The 27,309-nt window shown below is 35.9% G+C and overlaps 1 protein-coding gene across 6 annotated transcripts in view; it reads left to right on the forward strand.

Moving 5' to 3' along the window:
- The first annotated feature begins 17,569 nt into the window (after positions 1–17,569).
- The window catches only part of LOC128990759 (uncharacterized), a 178,410-nt gene continuing 168,670 nt past the window's right edge, over positions 17,570–27,309 (forward strand). For 2 of the 6 annotated variants that reach the window (XM_054413318.1, XM_054413323.1), the window contains exons 1-2: positions 17,589–17,765; positions 21,106–21,297. In XM_054413318.1, coding sequence (XP_054269293.1) covers positions 21,171–21,297 — 127 coding nt within the window. In that variant the 5' untranslated portion in view covers positions 17,589–17,765; positions 21,106–21,170. Of the gene's footprint in view, positions 17,766–21,073; positions 21,298–27,309 lie in introns of all 6 variants that reach the window. The other 4 variants (XM_054413319.1, XM_054413322.1, XM_054413321.1 and 1 more) reach the window with 4 other exon arrangements.

The following is a 27,309-nucleotide window of genomic DNA, read 5'->3' on the forward strand; positions in this document are numbered from 1 at the left end:
ATCACACCCATATAAATTCGCACCCCCAAAGATGGAGGTATTGAGGAAGAAGGTTGAGGAGATGTTACAGCAGGGAGTGATTGAGCCTTCTACGTCTAGTTATTCTAGTCCAGCTTTCCTAGTCCCCAAACCAGGAGGTAAACATCGTTTTGTTGTAGACTATCGTAAGGTGAATGCTTGCATTGAAATTGAATCTACTCCTCTGCCTGATCTTCATTCCGCCTTTGATTGGTTCTCCAAGGCTAAATATTTCAGTATTTTTGACCTTAATGCTGCTTATCATCAGATCCCCTTGGACAAGGAAAGTCGCCATATTACTAGCTTTTGCGTTCCCTGGAACTTGTACCAATTTACGAGAGTGCCGATGGGTTTAGCAGTAGGTGCACAGACCTTGACTAGACTCTTGGATTCCATTTTTCATGATTTGAAATTCAAATGTGTCTTCAACTATTTGGATGATTTATTAGTCTACAGCGAAGATTTCGATTCACATATGACTCAAGTGGAGGAGGTCCTTAAGAGGTTGCGACATGCTGGTCTCACTGTAAACCCAGATAAGGTTAAATTCTGCCACCAACAAATTTCTTTCCTTGGCCATCTCGTCTCTCACAAGGGAGTGTCTATCGACCCTGCACGTACTCAGAGCATAAGAGAATTCCCCCCACCTAAGGACGGAAAGGGCATTTCCCGTTTTGTGGGGATGGTAAATTTTTACCGTAGATTCATCCCAAATGCGGCAGAGTTAACGGCACCTCTCAATTCTCTGCGAAAAAAGGGTTCCAAGTTTGTTTGGGGTATTGAGCAGCAAAAGGCCTTTGAACAACTGAAGGAGGCCATTATTTCTCCGCCTGTATTACGAATGCCCGATTTCGCCCAACCCTTCATTCTTCAAACGGATGCTTCGTCAGTAGCGGTTGCCGCAGTTCTGTCCCAGGAGATCGATGGGTTTCGCCAGCCAATTGCCTTCGCCTCCCGCACTCTCACCGACTGTGAAAGGAAGTCGTCCATCTACGAGTTGGAATGTTTGGCAGTGGTCTTCGGAGTGGACAAGTTTCGACGTTTTCTAGAACACTCAGAATTCCTTTTGGAAACAGATAACCAAGCTTTGTCGTGGCTTCTGGCACACCCTCGTCAACTTGGGAAAATTGGTAGATGGGTTATCAAAATTTCTGCCTTCAAATTTAAGGTCCAACATGTCCGAGGCACTCAGAACATTGTTGCTGATACGTTGTCACGTATGTATAACAATCCCGATAAAAGAGTCCCACAGGAACCCACCAACATTCAGTGCTGCAACATACTTGTTGATTTCCCCAGTGCTTTCGAAGATATATTGTCCTATCAGTCGAAGGATCCGGAGTTGGGACCTATTCTACAGGACCTGCAAGCTGGAGTAGAACACCCTCCATACTTTCTCTCAAAAGGTGTCTTGGCATGTCGTGCCCAAAGAGGCAACAGATCACCGAAGATCGTCCTTCCCAGCAGCTTGATTCCCATGGTTTTCTCGTATTATCATAACTCTTTAATAGGCGGACATTTGGGTATTTTAAAGACCATAGCAAAAATACGTCAACAGTTTATATGGAAAGGTATGGATAGAGACATCGCGGGACGAGTAAGAGCCTGTCACCTGTGTTCGCTCAGCAAACCAGCACAAAATTCTAAATTGGGATTTCTCTCTTCTGAGGTGGCCGAAAAGCCCATGGAGAAACTGTTCATAGACTATGTGGGACCCTTCCCGCGTAGCAAGGATGGCAAAACCATGCTTCTTGTAGCAGTGGACGCTTTCTCCAAATTTGTTTGGTTAATACCTCTACGTCGAGCTACCGCCCAGAGCACCGTAAAGGCTTTGCACTCTCATTTGTTCCAACATTTTGGAGTACCTACCACCATTGTGACGGATAATGGAAGTCAGTTTACCTCACATATATTCAATAGGATGTGTTTTGGACAGGGTATTCTACATGTGACCACATCTCCTTATTACCCACAGCCGTCTCACGCTGAAAGATTTAATCGCAATCTTAGAGCTGCACTAATTGCTTATCATGCTGAGAAGCAAGATTGTTGGGACCAGAATCTTAATTGGCTCCAGTTGGCGTTCAATACTGCTCTGCACGAGGGACACAAATCCATCCCATTTCAACTCATGCTGGGATACAAACCTAATAATCCGCTGTCAAACATTTGGAAAATAAACCATCTACTTCCTGATTCTCCGGACTCAACATTAAAGACATTGTCGTTTTGACTTCGTAAATTTTCATGTCACGACTTACGCTCGATCGTTAATCGTTCAACTGTTTAAGGTGAACTTTTCACCTATTTTGTAGGCCTAACCTTTTAATATCATTCTGTAATCTTTATGTAGGTAATTGAATTTATTAATTTTTTACCAACAAATATTGAGTAGGCTAGTTGTAACTTGTAATGATTTGTAATTGTACTTGTATATATATATTTTGACTGAGATTAAATGGTATTTTGCAATTTCTGTGTTGTTTAATCACCTCCGGAACTTTGTGACTGCTTATGACGGTTGGGCAGCCATGGGCCGAACCTGGTTAGGTTAGGTTAAGGGTCTAGTGTGTTACAACATCATAGTTTCTGTTTGATTCGTCCACAAACTTACTAAGCGCATTTGTACTGTAAATTTGTTACTACAGTATATTTGAAGTGTAAATTTATTAAATGCAATGGTTCTAAATAGTTCAAATACGTTAAAATAGTAAAGATACCACTAAATGACATTGAGAGAATGATAATAGGACAACTGTGCATTTTACTTATAGTACTAAGAAAACATTTTATCATGATTAGATTTACTTAAAAACTGTCTTTAAGATAACCCTGCAAGATAATGTTTTACATAAGCACTTCTTCGTCTTCTTAACTATTGTTCTGTATTCAAAAGGCAGTTTTGATTAGATTAAGTGAAGTAATATATTGTGTTACTGTCGATTAAATCTAATGTCTATGAGATAGGTTTTTTACTCCTACATTTCGAGGGTTTGTATGAAAAAGGAATAATATTTCTCTTGCTTATTTTTAAAATATCCCAAAAAATAACGAAAACCTATAATATTAACATTAGGTAATATATAAACAGCCAAAGGTGGACAAATTAGAGGAAGATACTAATGAATAAGTTCAGATACCGTACTGCTGTGTAAGTTAAGATACAAATGCAACCACTATGGCATTAACAGGAAACGCACCAAAGACCAAAGCAGCGCTTAAAGTTCTGATCTAAAATAGAACCCGATTGGAGTAAGATAAGACTCTGTGTACATTCTGATAACAGTTCAATTGCTGCGATTACACCAAAGTAATCTATAAATTTGACGAGCCAAATCTATAGATTGATGGTGCACTGCGTTATGTGCCTTTAGATTGGATTGTACAGTGGAACCTTGATAAGAAGACCCTCTATAACAAGCCACCCTTGATAACAAGTGCAATTTTCAAATCCCCTTGAAATTATTTTACACTTAATCACATGTTACTGCAAACCTCAATAACCTCAACCTTGATAACAACTCTTATTTAATAATCCCCATGACAGTCTTGTTATCGAGGTTCTACTGTATAAAGTAGCCATTAGTGGGCAGTAAATGTTCACCGCGTTTTTTGACTGTGATAATTCTTGTAAAGGATGGCAGGAAAACACCGGATGATAGCATTTCAGAAATACATTACTTACAAAATTGTTGGGCACACTTTTCAGATGTCCATTACTTATGATATATACAGTAATGTCAGCCAGATGAGTTCCACTTTTCTGCATGCAGATTTTAATTATTTCTCCCGTCTTCCATTACACGTCCCAGCAGCTCATGGTGTCATTAATTATCAATCAATTTTCCGAATTGCGTCCCTAAGACCCATCACGGTTTGTGGATTGATATAAACAAACAAAATATTTAAATTTAGAATCGTTAGGTCAAAATTTGAATTGAGCTAAAAAAGTCGCTGTGCTACTATGATAGACTCACCACTTGCCACATACGCATCAAAAGGAAACATTCATTGCTGCATCTTCCACTGATTCATGTCTTCTAAAATAATCTTAATTAATAATTAAGCCAAAAACTATACAAATAGTGCACAACAGTTAGTATACTACCTTTCTTCCACCTAGCAACAATAATTTTCACACATATACTAACAACTTAAAAAACATTCGGTTCCGACTCCTACCTACTTTAAATTCTATGACTTACTCGAATGATACACTATGTTTTGGTTGTTTGTTTTAAGATTTTATATAACTGTAATCGAACGAACTTATTTTTAACATTGTTAACTAATTTTATATTTACTGAATTGCTAATAAAACATTATAATGTTTACTAAAATCACATTGAATCATACAGTTGTGCTTTACTAAATAATATCTTATCGAAAATATAAACAAAAGATCAAGTCTTTGTAAAAATGGTGACTAAATATCTCATTTGCAATAAATGTTCCATAAATGCAATGCTATTTACAATGTTAGGGTGATAAACGATAAATAGTTCGGGATAGCAGCAATACGGCGGAATATTGCGGATCATATAAGTTAAGTTTAGCATCGTTCGATTTATTTTATGATCAAATACATGTCGTTCTTTTACCAGTGATCGTTTGAACGTTATACTACCAACTTGAGTTCCACCTTAGTTGAGAAATATATATATTAGTGGAGTTTAACTGAGAACTGAGAGCAATTTCTTAGGCTCTAGAGAACGCGCTTTTAATGTAACGATGTACACGATGTAACTATGTGTATGTGTGTACGTAATGTAATGTGCACGATGTGTTATGTCTAACAGGTTATTTTTAAGCTAAACTATTTATTTTTCACCACTTTTATTCGTCACAGATCCGATGGTTAACAACTTAATAGTATAATCATTAAAGAACCTGCATCAAAACAGAATCGATTAATCTCCAGATTGTATATCCAGTTTCCTTTTTACGCTGCTGTCTATAAAAACTTAAATGGGTTTTACCCACTCGTGTTCACCTACTCAATATCATCCATGGTCTGAATTTATGTATAAGTAAAAAAACTGGAGGGTTTTTAAGATCTTTGAATAGGGCAATTAGAAAATGTCGAAGGACAAAGTATATTGATGTGTATTCAAATCAATTATGATATTATAAAATTCTACAACTTAATACAGTTTCAATATATCTCCATCCCGAAATCAACGGTAGAATTCAACCCCTTCTAACATGTAGTTTTACAGACGTGAACTTAAAATTGCACTTTATCTGATGTTGCAAATCAAAGTGTGAAATCGACGATAATGATGCGACGTCAAACGAATATCTGTGGCGTATTTTTGGAAACATCAATTCGCCACCTGACAGACTTCATTTCCGAGGTTCGCAGAGTTCACTATCTGATCGTATCTTTACAATATTTTATATTTGATATGTCCGATATCATCTAACTCAGCGTATGGTTTGTATGTAAAGTACCCTTAACACAATTTATATACTTCTAGGTCTACCGTAGATCAATATTGATACAAATAGTTAAACTGTATAACTCTATAGTGAAATCGGCGTGTAAACGTATTTATTTAGTGTATCTTACAATATGAATTGCATTAGGATGATAGATTTCTTATACGAGGTGTTTAAAAAATATGGTGCAAAACTGAACAATTAGACCTATATTTTCTATTTGCCGATTTGAACAGAGTTGTTAATGTCATACGTGACATGCTGTTGTCTACGTGTTGATGTAATCAATGGAATTGACATGTTTATAAATTTGTTTTGATTTGTTTATGTTTATGTTACTTGATTAACTGTGACTTTATCACAGATTATTGAGTACTAAAAAGCAAGAAAGCGTTTTTTGTGCTGGTGATTACTCGAACTGGAGCCGTTGTGAGTATTTAGCAAAACTTCTGAAAAAATCTGCTTCTCCATTAGATGCGGTAAGGACATTTCGTTGATCAGAACACTCACTAAATGCCTTTAAATGCATTTCAAAAGTCACTTAGCAACAAGTCCGTCATGGTCAATCAAGGAGCAAAGACAGAACCATATCGAGACCAATTAACCATAATCCTTAATCACTCAATTATTGGAATTAACAGCTATTATGACCAACAACCCAATAAAAATTTTTTTTATCATCCACCATTACTTTTTTTGTATTTTTTTAGTTATGTGGGGACAACAAAAGGTACGATAACTGGAAAGTATGAGACCATAGAGAAAATTAAAGGTAATCACGAAATTAGTTAATAGTGAAATTCTCGTTTGATGTTCTGAGCGATGTTGGACATCAAGACACACACATCCAGCTTTGCAATCAGGAAGAGGAAACTACTATGGAGTAAGTTTAACTACCTAGGCACTTAACACACTAACGTATACCTACGAAGTTAATTAGTACCATCAAAGACCAAAGCAACGCCAGGGTTTTGATATGCTATACCTGAAACCAGCCTGAATAACTGATTGGAGCTTATCTCTGAGTACAATCTGATAACAACTTGATTGCTGCGATTACACAAGCGTAATCTACAGATCTGACATTTGCCCCCATCTGAAGATTGATGGTGTACGCACCAGCTTATTTTAAAATTTGAGAGGTTGGTCGTTTCTTTACCTTATTGGGATAATTAGATCGTCTTCTGTGCGGAAAGTACCAAGGAAAAGAACGGGTTAGCCATCACATTGTAAGAATTGATTGAACTGATAATTTTATATTCTTGGTAGTACCTTTGAATAATAGTCAATGTTAGTACTTATAAGAGATCGCTTCCCCGATTTCACCATTAGATCTGCCGACTTCTACATCAACTTAAATAGTTAAATACGGATACACTACCGTAAAAGAAGCCACTATTTTGTATATAGCCTATACTAAAATTTTACCACGTTATTCTTCGTTATACCTTCTGCAAAATTATCTTTCCCCCATTTACTTCGGATACAGGGGTTGGGCTTAGATGTTATTGTAGGTTTGAAAACCGATGTCCAATGTGTTTGCTCATATCAGGTGAGCAAGCAAAATGCATTATCATGAATCAACTCGCCAATAATAATCCATTATTTTGCTCACTCGTATACTAGCGTATACAGTTATAAATATGTGAGCTGTTAAGACACACGTTGTAAAGATAATGACAAGAAGAAACTCATGTCACAGTACAGGGTTATTCTAAATGATGGACCCATTTTTAATGCTTTATAATTTTTATACTATTAAACTTACCGCTATAAAATACACATCAAACGAAAAAGCAACACAACATTATTGTACAAAGTTAAAAAGTAATCTCCAAATTTCTAGTGGTAAATAAAGTTGGAGATTACTTTTTAACTTTGTACAATTAAATCTACCGTTCTGTTAGATCGATATTGTTAAATGATGTGTCTTTGGAAGGCATAAACTCTTTGAGTTGCTTTTTCGTTTGATGTGTAATTTATAGCGGTACGTTTAATAGTATAAAAATTATAAAGCATTAAAAATGGGTCCATCATTTAGAATAACCCTGTACTTTGCATATACTACTGTCAAGACTTAACTAAGATTCATGAAATTACATCAAATTTTTTTGTTTCATAGCCTTTCATAGGTTTTATTAGTGGTTTGGACTAAATGAAAACTGAACACAATTTTAGGAACTTCAATATGAGCTAAAAGGAATTCTACATAAGAAATTTGTACTATTTATTTCCTGTAAAGATAAATACATGTTTACATTACATTATCATATGTTAGTGAATTTCCCATATAGGGAATAAGCTATTACCGTAGTACTCATGGTAAGACCTGGACCCGAGACCGATCTAATTTTTCATTTTGAGGTCCCTAGAGGCCAAAAACACCATCCGTTCAAATTCATATATATATATTTATTTCATTTAATCAAAATCGGATCATTTTTGCTCCGAAGGCTATATATATATATATATATATATATATGTGGAAATTACAAAATTGGAAATTACACATATATATACTGTATGTGTGTCCGTTAGCGCGATAACTCGAGCAAAAATGATCCGATTTTGATGAAATTTGGTACAAACGTGTAAACCTACGTTTATTCGAACGAGTTCGCGTTCCAGCATAATCGGATCATGGGAACGGGGGATTATGGGGGGTTTTATGGGGTAAAAATGGGTTTTTCCCATTTTTGAACCAAAAAACAAAACATTTTGCGATTTCTTTCTAAAACGTTTTGTAGAGCTTAAAAAAAGAAATAATTTAGTATATTGAAGCGCTGTTGTATGCCTAACGGTCACGGAGAAAATTCAAAAATAGTGTAATTAAAAATTCCCATGATATTCTTATGGAGAAAATGAAAATTGTTGTAGTTTACTTGTTTATGGGTATATATTGATAAAATTTGGCAAATTTATTTATTTCATTCTATACTATTGATGTATGGTCAAAAACACTTTTTTACCTTCCCCGTAGCAGCAAACCTAAGCACTTGTTAAATCTAATGTTATTTAAATAGGGAATAATATGTCTTATTTATGGAAATATTTTAGGTAAAATGTAATCAGACAAGTTGAAAATTCGCTTAGTCTGCAGGTTTGCTGCGGCGAGGGTATTTTATTTTCAAAGCTATTGTAGTCTAAAACGACAAAACTTCTAAGTCTGCCTTTTCTTACAACCGAGAACAGAACGCACACAAGACAAATGTTCATCGTTTCCTTGGGACATTCTGCCCAAACCGAACACTTCGACTCATTCATGGCCCGACTTTATTAAACGGGCTTTAGAGAGAGAAATCTTCTTTGAACACAGGATGTTTAAGGTACTAATATCCGGCGAAAACTCCTTATTGTCAATTTACCAAATCGTTTCCTTCACTGTAGCTGTTTTACAATAAAGTAAAAACGAGTTGTTTTCAATGCGGTAAAAACGTTAAGTGATTTCTGAGTTAGTTATGTAGAAAATACGAGTTAGATGTGTATGTTTTTATTCCTGATCCAGCATAGCATAATTGGATAAGCACATAAAGTGATAAGTAATTAAAATCCGACTTAATTATTTGTAAAAAGGATGTTCGGAATTTTGCAAAATAATCTATTTATGACTTAATAGACATTCTATTTTGGAATACAGTTATTTCCAGATTTTTTTACGTGCCAAGTTGGAAGTAAACCTATAAATTGAACCAGAAATTACATTCCTGTGCAGTTATATAATAGACTGAACAGAGTTATACTCTGTGATGATAAGTACTTGTACTAGTAGGATTTGGCAGCAGTAACCATTCCTAAATCCTAAAGCTCCTGCAAATCGGTAGCAGCAATCTACGGTCATATCTGATGCGAACCTCAACTCATTGGTAGAAGGCGCGACGCAAAATCCCAACATGTGGTTTGATGCAATCGACCATCAGCATTGACTTAATATTTACACATCAGTCTGGTGAGTAAATAAAGTAAAAAATATAAATCGTTCTCTGAAATTGTATCTACTCACTATTATTTGTTAGTAATTTCAGCATAAGGATGAGAAAGAACACTTTATTGCCAAAATAAGTAAGTACAACAGGTTACGTGAACGAATGTAGCCCATACTTAATGCCTGTTTGATAAACACTAATTCAATTCATTTCATGTACTGTACATGGCAAGAGTTACTTTTATAAATATTATTTTACAAATAAATGAATAACTCATTTAATTGATTGAGTGATTGACATTATCGATTGTACGTAGAGTTTTACAATGAGGATACCTTTTACTGTGGAGAGCATTTAAGTATTAGCATGTTTTACCGTTGTTGAATAGAGTCTCCGACAGTGTCTTGTTGTGTTAATTACTTTTTCTGTAGTATTCAAAGGCTATTTAGCTAAGACAAACTAAAAAGACAACGTGCTGGGAGCTACAGCATCTTTTGACCATTTATTTTTATTTTTTTAGAACCATCCATCGTCAATTTTAGAAGTATCAAAAACTAGTAGAGGAAATGTTGGGATAATTTTGTCAGGAGCAGTGAGATGCCAATCAAACTGCGTTCGAATGACAAATTGGGTTCAGGTCGTTCATAAAGATGGAAAGAACACTATCATCTGATTTTCCCAGCCTTTTCCGGTTAGCTATTTCATTCTTATGGGTTCAATTAGTTAATTTATGTCCTACACATTCATTAGATTTGGTATCCTCAATTGTTTCCTATTGTCTTCTTAAGCCTCTGGATTCCTTTCAAAATCCCTTAGATTCAATAGTTTGTCAGTATATTCTTATCCTTGCCAAAGTCAATCTCAGATGTTCAGCCTGTAAGGGTGATCAACTCAAGGAGGCCACAATTAGGATATCGGAAACGGTAAGAATTAGAGAAAACTTTAAATGGGGGACATTCCTTTATTTTTTGTGGCAGTTAAAAATATGATTTTATTTTTTTGAAATTCAGCCGCCATTTTCCAAAATGGAGTAAATAAAGAGTAAATAAGTCAAATAAGTCTTAAAATTGCATCCACATTCCATAAAGACCATAAAATACACAGTTTTCCACTTTTCAAGTTTGCCGCCATTTTGGAAAATGGCCGCCATTTTTGAAATAATAGAATTAAGATTTTTAACGAATTTTATGGTCTTTTTGGAATGTGGATGCAATTTTAAGACTTATTTGACTTATTTACTCTTCGCATTTTCGCTATAAACCAACTTGTTTAGGAGCTACATGATGTAAAATGTACACCGGAAGTCATTTTTCCATAGGCTGTAACTCCTAAACGAGTGGGTTTATCGAAAAAATGCCAAAAAAAAGTTTTTAAATTGCATGTTCTATCCGAAAACATGATAAAATATAGAGTGTTCCATAAGAAATTTCAAAGTTGGCCGCCATTTTGGAAAATGGCGGCTGAATTTCAAAAAAATTAAATTAAATTTTTAACTGCCACAAAAAATAAAGGAATGTCCCCCATTTAACGTTTTCTCTAATTCTTAACGTTTCCGATATCCCAATGGTGGCCTCCTTGAGTTGATCACCCTGTATAGTTGTATAGCATAAACTTTTAATTGACCATATTTTGCAAAATTCCAAGCGATATAAACGGATGTCAATCGAACCTAACCTGACCTGGTTTAGAAAAATAATAGTAGGGTAAAGATAATTGAACTTTTTTATAGTAATAATGGTTTATATCTATCAAATGGTCGTTTACTTAAAAGCTGTTATGACTTATTGATCTCTTGATCAATTCACTGGTTAACTGTCTATTCCATAGTGTCATGCTTTATGTAACAAACTTCATCAAATATTTACCAATCCTTTATGATTATTACTGTATTATATTATAATTTATACTTTCAGCTTTAACGTTCGAAAATTCAACAATACTAACTACTCCTTACGTTCAGTAGTGTAAGGTTCCACTCATACAAATGATTTATTATATGTTTCGTGATGTACATCTTACTAGCCAGGTAGAGATTATGCCTAGACATGACCCTTTATTTCACACATTAAACTTTTAATCAACTAGTTGCTTTACCCGCGCTTCGCAACTGGATGATGATGCAGAAGAACATAATTGTTTGTTTCCTTTTTATTTTATCTACTCTAAATAGAAAACAACTAAATAATAAATCCTATTAATAAAAAAACTCATTTGCACCCACTGCGGAAAGAATAAAATGATTACTATATGTAAATCAGCAGAGAAATTAGTTCCATTTTTCTTTTTTTCTTTATAGTTAAATAAGTATGTCACCAAGTCAACCAACAGTTTAATGATAGCTTTAGATGAAAGTCGAGTTTCCATGTTGCTGGTTAATCAAAAACTGCTAATATGAGTTATTGGTTTTTTATCCTAAGTGATCAAATCCACAATTTGCCACTTTTTTTACTCTCCACAGAGAAGTACTAAAGATTAAAGAACGGTGCCAATTTCTGAGTGGACATAACTTATTTCTTTAAAGTCGGTCCATATTTACCATTGTTAAACTCCGTTCAAACAGCCGTGACACCTGAGGGATTAGGAGGCCCCAAGGGTCTCCTAATCCGTCAGGTGTCACGGCTGTTTGAACGGAGTTAATATGAGTGTTCTGTTTTATTTTGTTCTACGATATTTTGTGGAGCTCAATCTAACGACTAAAGCACTGCTGCAATTTCATTCATGGCTTCAGGGAGATTGTACCGACGTTTGTAGGCCCTGGGTTTCTGTCATTAAAACAGCTTTATATCTATTACCTGGATCATTGTTGCTAACACACGATTGCCATCTATAAAAACTAATAACTTAATTACTGTTAATAAATTATCACCTTATAGTAGTTTACGCAATTGCGTAAAGATAGTGTTAACGACACGAGTAGAAAATTTAAGGTACGAGCCTTGGCGAGTGCCTTAAAAACTTCTACGAGTGTCGTTAACACTATTTACACGAGTTGCGTGCACTACTTTACCTTCGACGTTGTTTTAATTACTAAAAATCACTACTCATAACTTCTAAAAGAGGTTATGTTTTCGTTTATAACCTCTCATTGCCACTGACAGTGATGCAACGAAACACACTAATTGCACCAATCAACAATTAAATTGGCCTGAACAGCTGATTAGTTGAATTTCGAATCATTACAATTTTACTTTTCCTCTATCAATCCTTGAACCTCATTGGTCCGTTACTCGTGTTGTTATGAGTACTTATTTATATGTTGTTTATATGTTATTGTTATGTTTATTTATTTGTATTATTTATTATGTTGTCATGGGTGCAATGTGCAATGTGAGCGTAGAATGGAGTGAGATTATATGCATTTATACTACAAAACTCACTCAACTGGTTAATTATCACACAAAAAACCTGTATTTTTCTTGTAAAAATCGTGAATACCTTTGAAAAAAAAATTAACAAATAAATAAGAAGACTCCCGTGGTAGTAAACTAATAAGATGACAATCATAAAATCAGACAGTAAATGAAAATAGATTCGTTTCGTGCTCACTTCCCTATGGTATGGTGTAGTAAACATTTACAAGCAAGAAATGTATAGAAGACACTCAAATTGTATATCTGTGTGGATTAGGATGATTTCTAAACATTTAACGCTGTCAAGCATTCTTTACCTGTAGTTATACTTTCCCGTGTCACAGTCCTATGAATGTACTTGTGTTACAACCGTAGGAGGGGACAAATGTCAATTACTTATGGCAAAGTCACTTGACATCTCAACCTATGGCACAGTTTTCACGTTGTTCGTTGACATGTTGCTATTTACATGCTTTCTTTAAAAATATTCCTTCTATATGTACTTCTATATATGACTGAGATCTTGCTTGTTGTTTTAAAGAGTATTTCTTTACATAAGAAGCTGTTACCGTAATCGACGCTTTGGATCTAGGCCAAGGGCCATGGAATATTTCCGGTTTAGGATTCATATAATCCTAAACCCTCAATGTATGAAATAACATACTAACACAATTTTTCACGCTTTTCGAAAACGATATGTTGTTTTATAATTATTTTTCTATTTGTTTAGCAAGTTTTTATTTTTATTTTAGATGAGACTATTAGTCAAAAAAAGGATCATTCTCTTTTCCTCTTTTAGCGAATTTCCCATATAGGGAATAAGCTATTACCGTAGGTCTCATGGTAAGACCTAGACCCGGGACCGATTTACTTTTTTGTTTTGAGGTCCCCAGAGGCCAAAAACACCATCCGTTCAAATTCATATATATATATATATATTTATATATATATATATTTATATATGTGTCCGTTAGCGCGATAACTCGAGCAAAATTGATCCGATTTTGATGAAATTTGGTACAAACGTGTAAACCTACATTTATTCGAACGAGTTCGCGAACCAGCATAATCGGACCATGGGATCAGGGGTTTATGGGGGGTTTTATGTGGTAAAAATGGGTTTTTCTAATTTTTGACCCTAAAAACTTTAAATTTCTCTCTAGACCATTTTGAAGAGCTTAAAAAAACAAATAATTTAGTATATTGAAGTTTTTTTTAATGTTCATTGACTGCGGAGAAAATTTAAAAAAATTGTAAATTTAAAATTCCCATGTTATTCTTATGGAGAATAAATAAACTGTTCTAGTTTGCTTGTTTATGGATATATTTTAATTAAATTTGGCTTATTTCATACTAAGCTATCAATATTTCAATTGAAAAAACACACCTCAACATCTTCCCCGTAGCAGCAAATCTAACTACTCACTAAAATTAATGTTATTTAAATAGGAAATAAATCTGAAAATGTATAGGGAATATTTTAGTAGAAATCAAGCCGGGTAAATGGAAATTCGCTTAGTATGCAGGTTTGCTGCGACGGGGGTATTTAGATTTTAGCGTGCAAAATTGCTCATAAAGATTCCTAAAACGAACCGTTGAATTATTAAATCAACTATCAACATAAAGAATGTAACATTAGAAGTCTATTATTTTACACATGTATGTGTTTAATCTTCAATTTCAAGCCGACCTAATAATCCTGCATATTGTTGAAAAAAAAAATAGAATTTGATAAAATTAAATGGAATGAAATTAAATTAAATCGAAAAGAGTTGACATAAAAACAAATAAAAAGGCATTATATGAAAATAACTCTTTATTAAGATGACAATTATTTAATCACTTACTATAAAATACATTCAAGCGGTAAAATTTCTCCCAACCAATTACATGTGAATTACCTCATGATATGCATGGGGAGAACTTTTATCGAAGGCACTCGTGTACTCAAATTCTTACATGCACTGTATTTCAAAAGTGAGCCTTATAAAGTCACCTTGTCATTACTCGACCGGTTTTCAAAGCAATGGTTGTGATATATTCAGAACCAGTATACACAAAAATGCAAGACACTGTAAAGTTATGTAATCTAAAAAACACTGAAAGCAATCATAAAGTAACTAAGTTTAAAGTAAAAGTTCTGTTATCGCCAAGGTTAAGGGCAAACAGTGAGACGTTGCGGAGGTATGAGATAGTGGTAGTATTTCAGTCCCACAGCACGGGTGAACGCCCCACTATCTCTACCTTGCTGTCACCCGGTCATTTGTAATGAGCGGGTCCACTTTTACTTCTGGCGACATCGTGGTCGGAACAGCCCTTAACCCCAAAATGCGGGCAGTGACGTCACTGTCAGCTGTTAGCGTCACTAATGCATCAGTCAGACTGTGATACAACCATGTCAAGGACCTCTCTGTTGTCTGGTATGTCACCACATATAACATAATCATCCAGGTGAGAACTATCCTCATAATGTGACCCACTGTAATAACCTCAGAACACCCCCGTCGCAGCAAACCTGCAGACTAAGCGAATTTCCATTAGCCTGATAGGATTTACACTAAAATGCCCCCTTAAAAATATCATATTTATTCCCTATTTAAATAGAATTAGTTTAACGAGTACTAAGGTTTGCTGCAACAGGGAGGGTAAAAAGGTGTTTTTTTCATGTTAATAGTTTAGTAAGAAATTAATGTATTTTCCTAATTCGATCAAAATATGTTCATAAACAAGCAAACTACAACAGTTGACTTATTCTCCATAAGAATAACATGGGTATTTTAAATTTACAGTTTTTTGGAATTTTCTCCGTAACCATTAGGCGCACAATAACGCTTCAATATGCAAAATTATTTGTTTTTTTACGCTCTACAAAATGGTTTGAAAATAAATTGTAAAATTATGTGTTTTTAGGGTCAAAAATGGGAAAAACCTATTTTTACCCCATAAAAACCCCCATAAACCCCCGTTCCCATAGTCCGATCATGCTGGTTCGCGAGCTCGTTCGAATAAATGTAGATTTACATGTTTGTACCAAATTTCATCAAAATCGGATCATTTTTGCTCGAGTTATCGTGCTAACGGATGGTGTTTTTGGCCTCTAGGGATCTCAAAACGAAAAAATAAATCGGTCCCGGGTCCAGGTCTTACCATGAGTGCTACGGTATAGCTTATTCCCTATATGGGAAATTTGCTAAAATGCCGAATGTACTGTAACTAATACAACAGTCAGACTACGATATGACCATTGAATAAATAAACACCAAAGAAGGGGAGGCTCGGTCGATTACTGTGATGGTTATGTTTTGTCCTTCCACTTTTATATACTGTGCTACAACAATACTTATGAATAATTTATTTGAAGTTTATATATGGCGAAGGTTAGCTTTTATTTTGACCATTCATGATAGAGAATTTCCACAATATATTCTTGGTTTATTACTGAGTACTATACCTCAATACTAACAGGTATGAAGTTGTGAGCCTTTTAAGCTTTATAGTCCAGTCAATTAATGACAATTTTTCCCATCATCCCATTCAGCAAAGATTTTATTTTATTGATACAAAGCATTTTTTACACTCAAGAAAGGGGTGTAAGGCCCCGGGTACGATACGAGCGGCGAGCGGCGAGCGGTGAGCGGCGAGCGGCATGAGCGGCGCCGCTCTGACATCGGGTCTCTTTTAGTTGCGTGTAAATTTGTTGAGGGTGGCCACGATACGTCTGAGCGGCGAGCGGCGGTGAGCGGCACCGCTCAGCGCCGCTCATGGTTCCAAGTCAAAACCGATTTTCGCGAAAACGCCGCTCGCCGCTCAGGTGAGTCATGCTTCAGTTCGGCCTAAAATGACAGGGAAACAGCAGCAAACATGCGATACGGGTCGATACGTGTGGTGCAGTCCAGGGAATGTTTGTGCAATGATCATTACGGAAGTTTTAAAACACTTCAGTCGCCAGAAAAGTATGGGACCAAGTTAGGGTTAAGGTTTTTCAAAAAAACTAAGTTTTTCTTTAAAGGCAAACAATTGTCAAATAGCAACAATAGCTGCAATCATTCTTGCAGTGAAGCATAGTTTAACATTTTCGACTAAACTGACTTATAAAACTAAGGAAATTTGATGAGCGTTATAAATGTGCCGCTTGTATCGTAGCCACCACCGCCGCTTACGTGCCGCTCAGGTTGCCGCTCGCCGCTTGCCGCTCACCGCTCGCCGCTCGTATCGTACCCGAGGCCTTACCCTCCTCCCTCTGGCTCTAGTAAAAAAACTACCCTTGGTTTAGGGTACGGTGCAGTACTTTAACATCGGACTTTCTTATCTAAATGCAACATGTTATAACAAAACTTGATGGTTTTTTGGACTACCAACCCAAATTAAATTCTAAGTTATTCGTAGTATTTTAGTATGTGGGGAGCGAGCTGGTGTAGTGGTTAGAGCGCGGGATTTCAGTCCCTGAGGTCCCGGGTTCGATCCCCGCCAAGTCACCAATGGATTTGATCTAAGTGATGATGCCGCAAACCCTAGGTCTAGCCTGAAGTAATGTGAAAAACAATTCCAGGCTCGTGCCTATTGTCCTAGGACATTAAAAAAAAGTATTTTAGTATGAAACCCAGTAAGTTACCTAAACCTAGGAAGCAAGCGTGACTAAACAGCAAATTACACCTAGTACCGCAACAATTCATCACGATTATATTCTGCAGCCCACCGTTAGGTGTGATAGCAGTACTGTACCTGATCAGATGGACAGGAAGCATTGTTTGGTAGGCTGGGTAGTGCAGTATAGCGTGACCCCCTACCTTGCCCCCCTCGCCCCCCCACGGCACGGTGAGTGAGCGGTGAGCGGCAAGGTGGGACCGTCACATCAGTACACCAGTCCGCCAGCCGCGATGCGATGTGGAGTACAGACTAGTGACTAGTGAAGTGCCTGTGCCAAGTGTAGTGATTCAAGATGGTTTAGTGATCAGTGTAAGTTTTGTGTTGTGATGGTTGTTTTGTTGCACTCTCCCATTGTGATGCCTGAGGAAACTCGGTGGTTTTGAATGTATATCCTTCATTATTTTGTTTTCTTATGAGAATATTTCTAGTGTTTACATTACTTTTAATCAGTTTTTGGATTTTGATTGATTGTATGATTGAATTAAGTTGGAAATTTATTTCTTTTTAATTGGTTCGTTTTGGCCCACATTTTATTTGGCATCTATACTTTTGACGTTTGGCCACATGTGCTATGTTTTGCATCTCCCTTAGCATACATTAGATTTCCCGTAGTGTTACCAAATCATTCCGTACTTTTCTCCATGATAACCTGCTCCGAATAAAATCTACGCTGGTTTGGTTCCTATTGAATGTTTTGTTTTGTAAAGCTTTTATTCATATGTTTACGGCATTTCCAACCAATTGTGGTATGTTGCAGTTTTATAAAATAGTCAATCAATTTAATTTTATCTTCTTGATTTAACCCAACTCAGTTCTTAAGGATTTAAAACCCCTTACCGTGTTGACGTTTACATCTATTATTATCAATCTCCCGTAGTTTACTCAACATTTCCCGGTTTCCCTCCTTTTCCCCGCGATATCCCGCTATCACACCTGGTGTTCGCGCCATATCTGCGCCGTGGCCAGTTAACCGGTTCCAACTGGTTTGTCCACAACAAGTTTTAAGCCCGTGTCTGATCCTAGTCCTGTACTTTTCCTCTAAAGTCGTCGAGATGAAGCATATCATTAATAAAATTGATTCATGTTTGCCTTTCAATTATCATTGGGCCTGTTAGTAATTTCTTCATTACTTCATGGGAACTTGTTATCAGTCGTATGTTCAGAAATGTCCACTTAAACCAGTTTCTGTGTTGGCAATGTTGAATGGTGTTATGGGTAAACACAAGATAGTCTTATTTGCAGCCTAGGTCAATGGTGGTAGAGCGTAGACTGATGTCTACGTAATTTGATCAGCACCTAGAGTATTCTTTTTATTTAATAATAGATGAGCAATACTATTACTTAATCTCTTCCTTCATCCTTTTACAGAAATCAATTTTGAATTTTAATTGTTATTAATTGTAAGAAACGGCAGTGTGACTCTAGCTGTGTCTGAAGAAATAAAATAATTGTTATTTAATTTAGTTCCTTTTAAAAGGGAATTTTTTACATACATTATTTTCATCAAACTGATAATACATTTGGAAGGAAGTCGTTTAAATGTAACACATGTTCATTTGAAAGACTGTTTCATCAATCTTAAACTCACTAAACAAATACAGTTTTTGAAAAAATCTCACAAAGAACGTTTTTTTTTCCAAATTATGTGCCTTATTGATACAAGTACAACTCTCTTAGCTTTAAAATAGATATGAGTTCAAAATGTAATCCTGTTTAACCCCCAGTTTTAAATATGCACACCACTCCCAGAACCCTTTTACGATTGGTTCTTACTGATAAAAGAAGAATCTATTTCAACCCTAAAAAAGGGCGTGGATCACAATAACTAACACCCTGTCCAAAAGCCCGCCATCGATCAGTATATTGGAGGGAACTAGGTTACGGTGCAAACAGTGTAAATCCAAGTTGATTAATGGAAACGGTCCGCATGCAAGACTAATAAAAATGCTGTTGGTAGAAACACGCAACTTGACACGTGGCAAGAATTTGGAGTACCTCAGGGCAGTGTTTTTGGGCCACACTTCTTTTGATGCCCCATCTGGATTTGGTTAAATCAGTAAAAATAAATATATATTTTTTATGTGTTTATCAGACTTATTGGAGCACCTCAAGGCCTTAGGGCCACGCTACTTATTCAGATTAGTTGTACTTTCCAATAAAACCATTGAATCAATTAAATAACAATTTCAAAGTTTACAAGTATTGTTGCAGCTTGACTGCAAATTCTATTCATAACTCCCAGAATCGGCTTTCCAAAAGAACATTTAAACTATAGAGAACTAATTGCCCTTTATAACAACCTGATTCCGGTGAAGTTCCTGTACTACAAACTTTCGCCTTAATTGGTGACCGAGATGTTAAACTCCCTGGAAACACTGATGGCAACCCTGTTCACATCACATTGAATTGCTATTTGTAGCCGTCTACCATGTCACATGTTGCGTAACGGATCAGCTGTTAATCTAAACAGCTGACTGGACATGTCAATCTCAGCTGACGACGGTTGATGGCTATGTAGGTCATTAATTGGCCCTTTAAGCAGTAAAAGTAGACCATTATCACAACTAGACGAAGTATAGAGTTGTTATGCTTATCTTATTGTTGTTATGGTAAGAGGGAGGAGTTTTTGATCATACGGACTCACTCTTAAGTTTATTTCAGATGTTCTCTAAGCGGGTTGATTATCGAAAGATTGATTCGTGTAAAAACAATTTCCACCCTAATGGGTCCGGAACCGACATTTACTAGTATGTTCAGATGTTTTTCAATTTTTATGATAAATTTGGTTCTTCTTCGGGTTACCACTAGTTTTAGTTTTTCGTTACTTTCATCAGGGTTTTGTCTACTGTCCTGGGTTTCAAAAAAGTGCTTTTGAGGCATTAAACTGTCCCGGATTTGAAAGAAACAAACTTAAATCCTTGATCAAACATTTAACTGCAATTGAATAACAATAGTAGCAATAAATTGATCAATATAAATTAATATGGTTAGTGTGTATACATTGTGTAGTGATAGGGTTTGGTTTGTATATTATGCATTAGTCAAATCAGCTGTTTCAAAGACACAGATCAAGTCATCGGCCGCTGCATGGAGGGAGTGGTGACGCGACCTTCACTCTATTACCTCTTGTTAACACACCTAATTGTTTGCTATTTCACAACCATCCTACTACCATTACACCACGACAAACTCTTCCTCATTCAAACAAGGTGCCATTTTATGTTCGTGTTCCACAAAGGTGTAGCGCACTAAACTGAGATTACGGAGTGAAAGAGCTTTATTTAAATTTTCTTCTCTAAATTAAATTATGACAATGCATAACTATCAGGAACTGAGGTGGTATTTCTTTAACAATCCAAATTAGAGTAGTTAATGTATATTATTTTCAACAAACAAATAAATTTTGCTTTAAGTGATTTTTCGTTCGAGTAACAATTTTAATCAGTTCAAAAACTTCAATGTCAACTACTTCTCTTCACTTATGAATTTTGAAAATAATTGGAATGGTTTTACCAAGCCTCTTTTAGTATGTTTAAATAGGCTGTGTTTCTTTTCCAGTAAATTCTAGTACCTAAAATAACTCTATATATAAATTCAAATTAACAAACTAACGTAAAAGCCTCAGCAACAAACAAAAGATACCTGGTCAAATTTACAAAAGTATATTAGTAACGATTCCTAACCTTGGGTAAGAGTGCAGCAAACTAACTACGACTTTCTATCAGTGTTGTGAGTGAGTGAGAGAAAGGATGTTCTGAAGACAAGGGTGGACCATCATGAGCGAGGGACCATGGCGGAGCCCCAAAAGAGTAAAACCCTCTACTCCTCAGCTGTAGCGGCTCTTGGCTTCGTCTCGTTTATATTGGCTGCAGCTGCTGTCGCCTTGCCGCTTTGGGGCTACTACGAGAGCACATCAGGTTAGTGTACAAGTCATAAAAATGCTGGTATAGAACGCGGGGCTTCTGTCCTAGAGGCATAACATTAAATAACCAACAGCTTTCTTTACCTATTTAATAATTATCTTTATATTAATAGGCAAGCATGTTTCTTTAAAACCTTTTTTCTCAGCTCGCGCTTATCGTAGGGAAAATCTACGCATACCGTTAGAAAGATATTTTCCTGTAGATGTGCAGAATCCCTTTAAAAATTAAAATAGGCTCAAATATAAGCACAAAAAATGAATTTGAAATAACAAAATAATTAACACGGACTTCATGGGTTGCCATGCTGGTGACGAAATAAACGAAATATAAACAGAAAATCAAAACAAATGGAACAAATTACAATCACATGTTTTATTTACAGTGTGGGTTGAAAATAAAGGAGTCTGGACCTTTGACCATGGATAAAACATACTCCTTTGACTTACATCCCCATTTTAAAGTTTTAGCCAGTTTTTAAATTAATTTTGTCGTCGTTGATGTGAGCCACCAACAGATTGCGCTGATCTAAATGACTAACTTCTGTCGAATACAGGGTGTTTTTTACTAAATCAAACTTATGGAATGACTTATTATTATGACAAAATAAGGTAGAAAATATGATTTTAGACACACATTCTGTGACTGGCTCACACAACTACATGTTCTTTTTTTTATAAAAAAAATGGCAAGAGCTGGTCCACATAGATGGAATGTCTACTTCAGTATCCAATAGTCAATGCGTGTACGTACATTAAATATTATTGGTCGAATTTTCGACTACTGGGCGACCTCTAGTTTTCATTAAACAAGGTAACGCTATTTTTTATCGGATAAAGAAAATAAGTTAATACAAATGTGAAATATTTTGCATATGCCGCGTTATTAGTAAGAAAAAAAATTGTCGGCTTGCCTCAAAAATGGACTGTCCATTATGAGTACACTCGCAAGCTAGAGGAGGTTTATTCTCTATAGCAGCTACTCAGTTACTGTACTATTTGCACACCACTGCATTTGTCCTAATCGGGTTTATCAATAAGGAGAGATTAGAGATACTATAGCTGTAGGATTTTTAAATGTATTCCGAAAGAATTCCAATGTTTGAACTACGTGCCGGCCAGGTTAATTATCTGCTTATGTGTACGATTTCAGCTCACTGTAATTGGTTGAGTAGTATTTTTTTTTAGTTTAACTACCACAAACAAAAACAGTATTCAAATAGTCAGACACAACCTTTCCTAAAACAAGCTAGGATCCAAATAGCTTCATATCAAAATTAAAGCTGACGTAACTGTAGGAGCCTTAGGAAAGATACTCTAGAAAGTTATGAAGATTGAGCAGTCTTCTAGACGTAACTTTCACTGGGCTGACCTCATCATCTCATCCATATGTGTAAAACCGGTAAAACCCGGTACTAAAAGATCAATGAACGAATTTTGTAAGATGACTGATTATGCATTGCAGAATAACCAGATTACTTCGATAAAATGCTTAGGGGCGGTTCACGAGTCGCGAGTTATCCTGAGTTCGAGCGCAAAATCCAGTTTTGCTATTTCTAAAACCACCTCCTAGGCCTATCTTAAAAAAAGAATAGGTCTCACAGAGTCTCAGGCGGGGAAAACTTGCATTATAGGACAACTCTTCACACTAAAGCCATGCGATAATTTTAATAGCAGCACCAGATGCGAGTTCGCAGTAGTTACGAAAACGGCCAAGATAAGCATCTGGACAAACAGAGCTTCCAGTCTTCATTCACAAACAGCACCAACTGCCAGCTGACTCATCTCTAGTCACTTGCCTCGTATTCTAGTCTTACCCTTTCAATCGTATAAAGTTATTTTGGTCTCATATTACTAATTTCTGATCATTTTCATCGTGAATCCGAGTTAAAACTAATTGTATTTGTAAAACTAATGACAAATTTTGGAGGCATTTATTTAGTACGGCAGTGATGTTCAGCGAGATTTGAATCTGTGCATCGAGACACTCTAGACCACTGGTTCCACGCTCTAACCCAAACCGTATGTGCCCCTTTGAAAATGATTGACTTAAAATGTATTTTTTAATTGGAAAATAGAAATACTTTTAATAACTGAGTAGGTTCGACGTCACCGATACATCGACTTCCACATATAAGATTTTAATTAGTTAAAATTACAAAATATTCCAAGTTGCCTAACCTAACCTAAACCGTTGTCCACCCTTATAATTATTGGGTGTGGTTGTCACTCGGTATGATACCAAAGTACCGTAAGTTCGTTAGTATTCAAGATAAATAAATTTAAATATGTAAATATTTATTTAAATATTTATTTGTATTTATTGTATTTATTGTTATTTATTTGTATTTAAATATTTATTTATTTGAACGGTGTTAACTAACGGTGTGGTCTATTGTTGGGCTGTCACATTTAAACATCTGAAGCTACTTTGTGTTTTATTTATTCCGCTTCTACAGCGCCGCTTACGATTTGTTTCTCCTCGTCTTGAATCTTGTAAACTAGCAAACCCAATTTAAATATGTTGTAATCTTGTTTGACCTTATCCATTCCAAATCCATCTTTATATAAAACATTCGCGATAACAGGGGTTTCTACAGAAGGAAGGGTTTTACCCCACACATTTTCTGAACACGTAACGTGAAACATTGTTTTCTTCAGAACTTTCTATCAGGTTGGGAAAACATTTGGTCTCTACAATGTACACACGTGGATGCCCCGAATGCACCGACCATGACGACTGGTAGACCGTGAAGTCACAAAACGCAGTCATTTTATACGCACTCAACGCATCCGCAGTACATTGTACTGCACTCTATTTCAAGTATATGGCTTTCAAAGATTTACTCAAAAAGTGTTAAATTCTTTAATAACATAATTACGACACTAATACAGTGATACGATCAATGCTCTTTAACTTTGAGTACGTATTTCGAGCTGACTATGCTGAATGAGTGTTGAATGGATGTCCTGTGTAGCTGTATTACCGACTGAGATCAGCTGATTATTTGTTTAGGATAATTTATTTTAAACCCAATGGCCAAAATACGGACGGGTCCTTCAACATTGGGATTTGATTATTATGGCGTTTTATCAACTGAAAATTTGGGGGATCTTCTTTACTTACAATACATCAAAAGTGTGTTGTTCTTTCTTCAAAATACTAGCCTACTGAAGCTTCACTCAAATCATGATCCAGGCTATATAGTAAAAAAACCGCCTCCTAAGGCACCAAAGTTTCGAGAGTTATTGGGAGTAAATTAATTTGGTGTTCATAGCAATAAAAGAAATATACGGTTACTATTTTATTGTATTGTAAAATATGTATACAATAAAATAAACATTCCGCGTTGTTTTGATTTTCTTCCCAAGCTGATTGAGTACATTTGACAGTTGAGTTTTCGTTCTTTAATAAATTCTTGACACTGACTAATTGCAGTAGATTTATTAAACTGCATCATTTTAACGTCCTCGCCCCATTGCTAAGCACGAGTATCATTACAGTTCGCCTTCGTACTGTACCAGCTCACCACTTGCTATGCTGGATACGTTCCACGCACGGGTAGTTGGTCTGTGTGGATGGGCAAATGCATGGTGGGGCCACCAACCTCTTTTAAATAAATAAATAAAACCACTAGTAGTCCACTTCATTATTTTTCTTGATTGATTAAAAAAAGGATCAGTTTTGAATAAAATCTGGTGAAGTGTTCCCGCTAGAAAGTTGTGATGCAGATGCAGTTATGATCGTGAGGTCTGCACGTCTGCACTCTGCAGGAGGCGAGAGGCATGTCTTGCCGCCATTTCACGGGACCTGGCGTCCTTGGCAGCCATATTGATAGTGACGCGAAAATCCAGCGCCCATTCTCTACTTCTTCTCTCCAGCACACTTCATCAGCAGCAGACCAGACTAGGCACGCGCCTTTGTTTATAGTGGCATTCATTCGGAGTCAATCAACTTTCTCTCATTTTAGCTTTACATGGCCTTTCGATTAGCGATGGTCGATCTAGTACAGGAAATTCTAAGGGTGGTGATATAATGATCGTATGACTTTTGCTTGAGAAATTTTACCGACTGCATGAGGTTGTTTTACCTGAGAGATATAGCTATTTACAGTTGTTGCTTTCTAGTAAGATGGGTCACTGGTTCACGGCTTTAGCTTAAAGTGTTAACTATAAGTGAGGTGGTTTGCTTAGCCTGAACTAGAGCTTCTTTGACACAAATAGCTTATGGACCACTATAATATCCCACGTTCACATAGATATGACAAAGTTACAAGACAATTATTGTCTGCTACTTAAATTAAATACAGTTAACGTGCTTAAGATACCACTTTTTTCCCATGGAAAGATAATATATTGTATCTACGTTAGCCATTGAAAGCCATTGTTATAACTACTGTCCTCAATCATCACGTACTTTTAAAATTCTTTCAAAATTCTTATATATCATTTTACAAATCGTTGATTTTCTTGTAAAATGTAGAAACTTTCTAAAACACGATAAACAATACTCACTCACACACGTAAGATTTTTAACCTTGTGCAACCAAAGAATAACATAAAGTAGACATAGTGCAAGCATTTACAATGTTGGTTGTGGTCTAATAAATTTGTGTCGGCGGTTTCCTTGTTTTCCCACCTTCATTCCTTCAAAGAATCGTGATTCATCAAACAATTATTCACAATCATTGTCGGAATTTCCACTGTGATTCTGTGTGTTTCCTCACCTAATGAACAGAAGGGAACAGTTCGATTCTGAGATAAGTCAATAATATTTGTAATATGGTTTTTAATGGTTCAATATTTTTATGGTTTAATGGAAAAAGGTGACCTTGAATATTGACATTTTAAATTGCCTAAGAAGGACTTATTGTTGAACTTGGTAAAAGCTTATATAAACAGACAAGAAACCCCTCATAATACGGCCATAGTGGTTTAACTTTATACGATTCTGCAGCACAAGTCATTTCAGTAATTTCTGAACGAAACTAGGAATTATCAATTCAAATATATATTTGAATTGATAACTAACTCCTAGTTTCGTTCCCTACCCTAATAGTTGCATAGCAATAATAATATCATCGCAAGTCTTAGAAATGTTTGAGGTTAAAACAAATGTAAAACAAACTACTATAGATTCCTGGCATAAAATATAGTTTGAGCGTAAACAGAAATATCCAAAGGTTCTCCCCGGACCAATATCAATCACCCTACAGCCGACTGAAAAACTTTGGAAAATCATGGAACAACTAAGCGATTTGTTATTCAAGTCTGGCAACACGTAAAAAGTCAAATTGAAAAGCCTAAGTTTCCATTTGTTTGCTAGCGAGACAACCAGATAGTGTGACAGGCAGTATTTTAAAACGGACGGCTTTGTTTGCCCTTACCGCAGACAACGATGTGTACACCGCGTCCAAATAAATGCTTCACCGTTTGTGATTTACAAGTACAAACTGTCACGGTTAGTTTCCACACGTTGTACACGAGTTGTGATTATGTACAATTGTACTCGCTTGATAAAGTGTTTGTGGTTTGTAGATTTGTGTATTACATGTAGTAGGCTACTCATAATGTTCGGGTGTGATTTGTATATTTTATGTAAATATATTCATCGTATTGTCTGCATGTAGATTGTATAGTTTGTGCAAGGTTGGTTCTCAAAATGTGTTTCTCTATTTTATATAAAATTACTCCTTATATCTAAATATGCTTGTTTAACTTTAGGCATACTCAAAATGTTTGTGCGTGGATTTAATATTGAATACGTTTATACAACGCGCAGTTAGTATAGTTTGTGTTATACTTACTTCCAGTATTCAAGTTTTAATTGTGATAGTAAAAATACAGCTGAGCAAAGTGTGAATTTAACAAACCCAATGCGAAAGCTCATGTGTCATGCCATAGAGTACACTGATGTACACATGGCGGAAATGTTTACGATGCAAATGTCCAACAATTCTGCATCAGCTGTGTCAACAGCTGGCAAAATAAACAGGTGACTAAATGTTTA

Source organism: Macrosteles quadrilineatus, unplaced genomic scaffold, assembly GCF_028750875.1.
Source record: "Macrosteles quadrilineatus isolate MER2022 unplaced genomic scaffold, UCM_ALF_1.0 Scaffold_3__2_contigs__length_128488019, whole genome shotgun sequence".
NCBI classification, from domain to species: Eukaryota; Metazoa; Arthropoda; class Insecta; order Hemiptera; family Cicadellidae; genus Macrosteles; species Macrosteles quadrilineatus.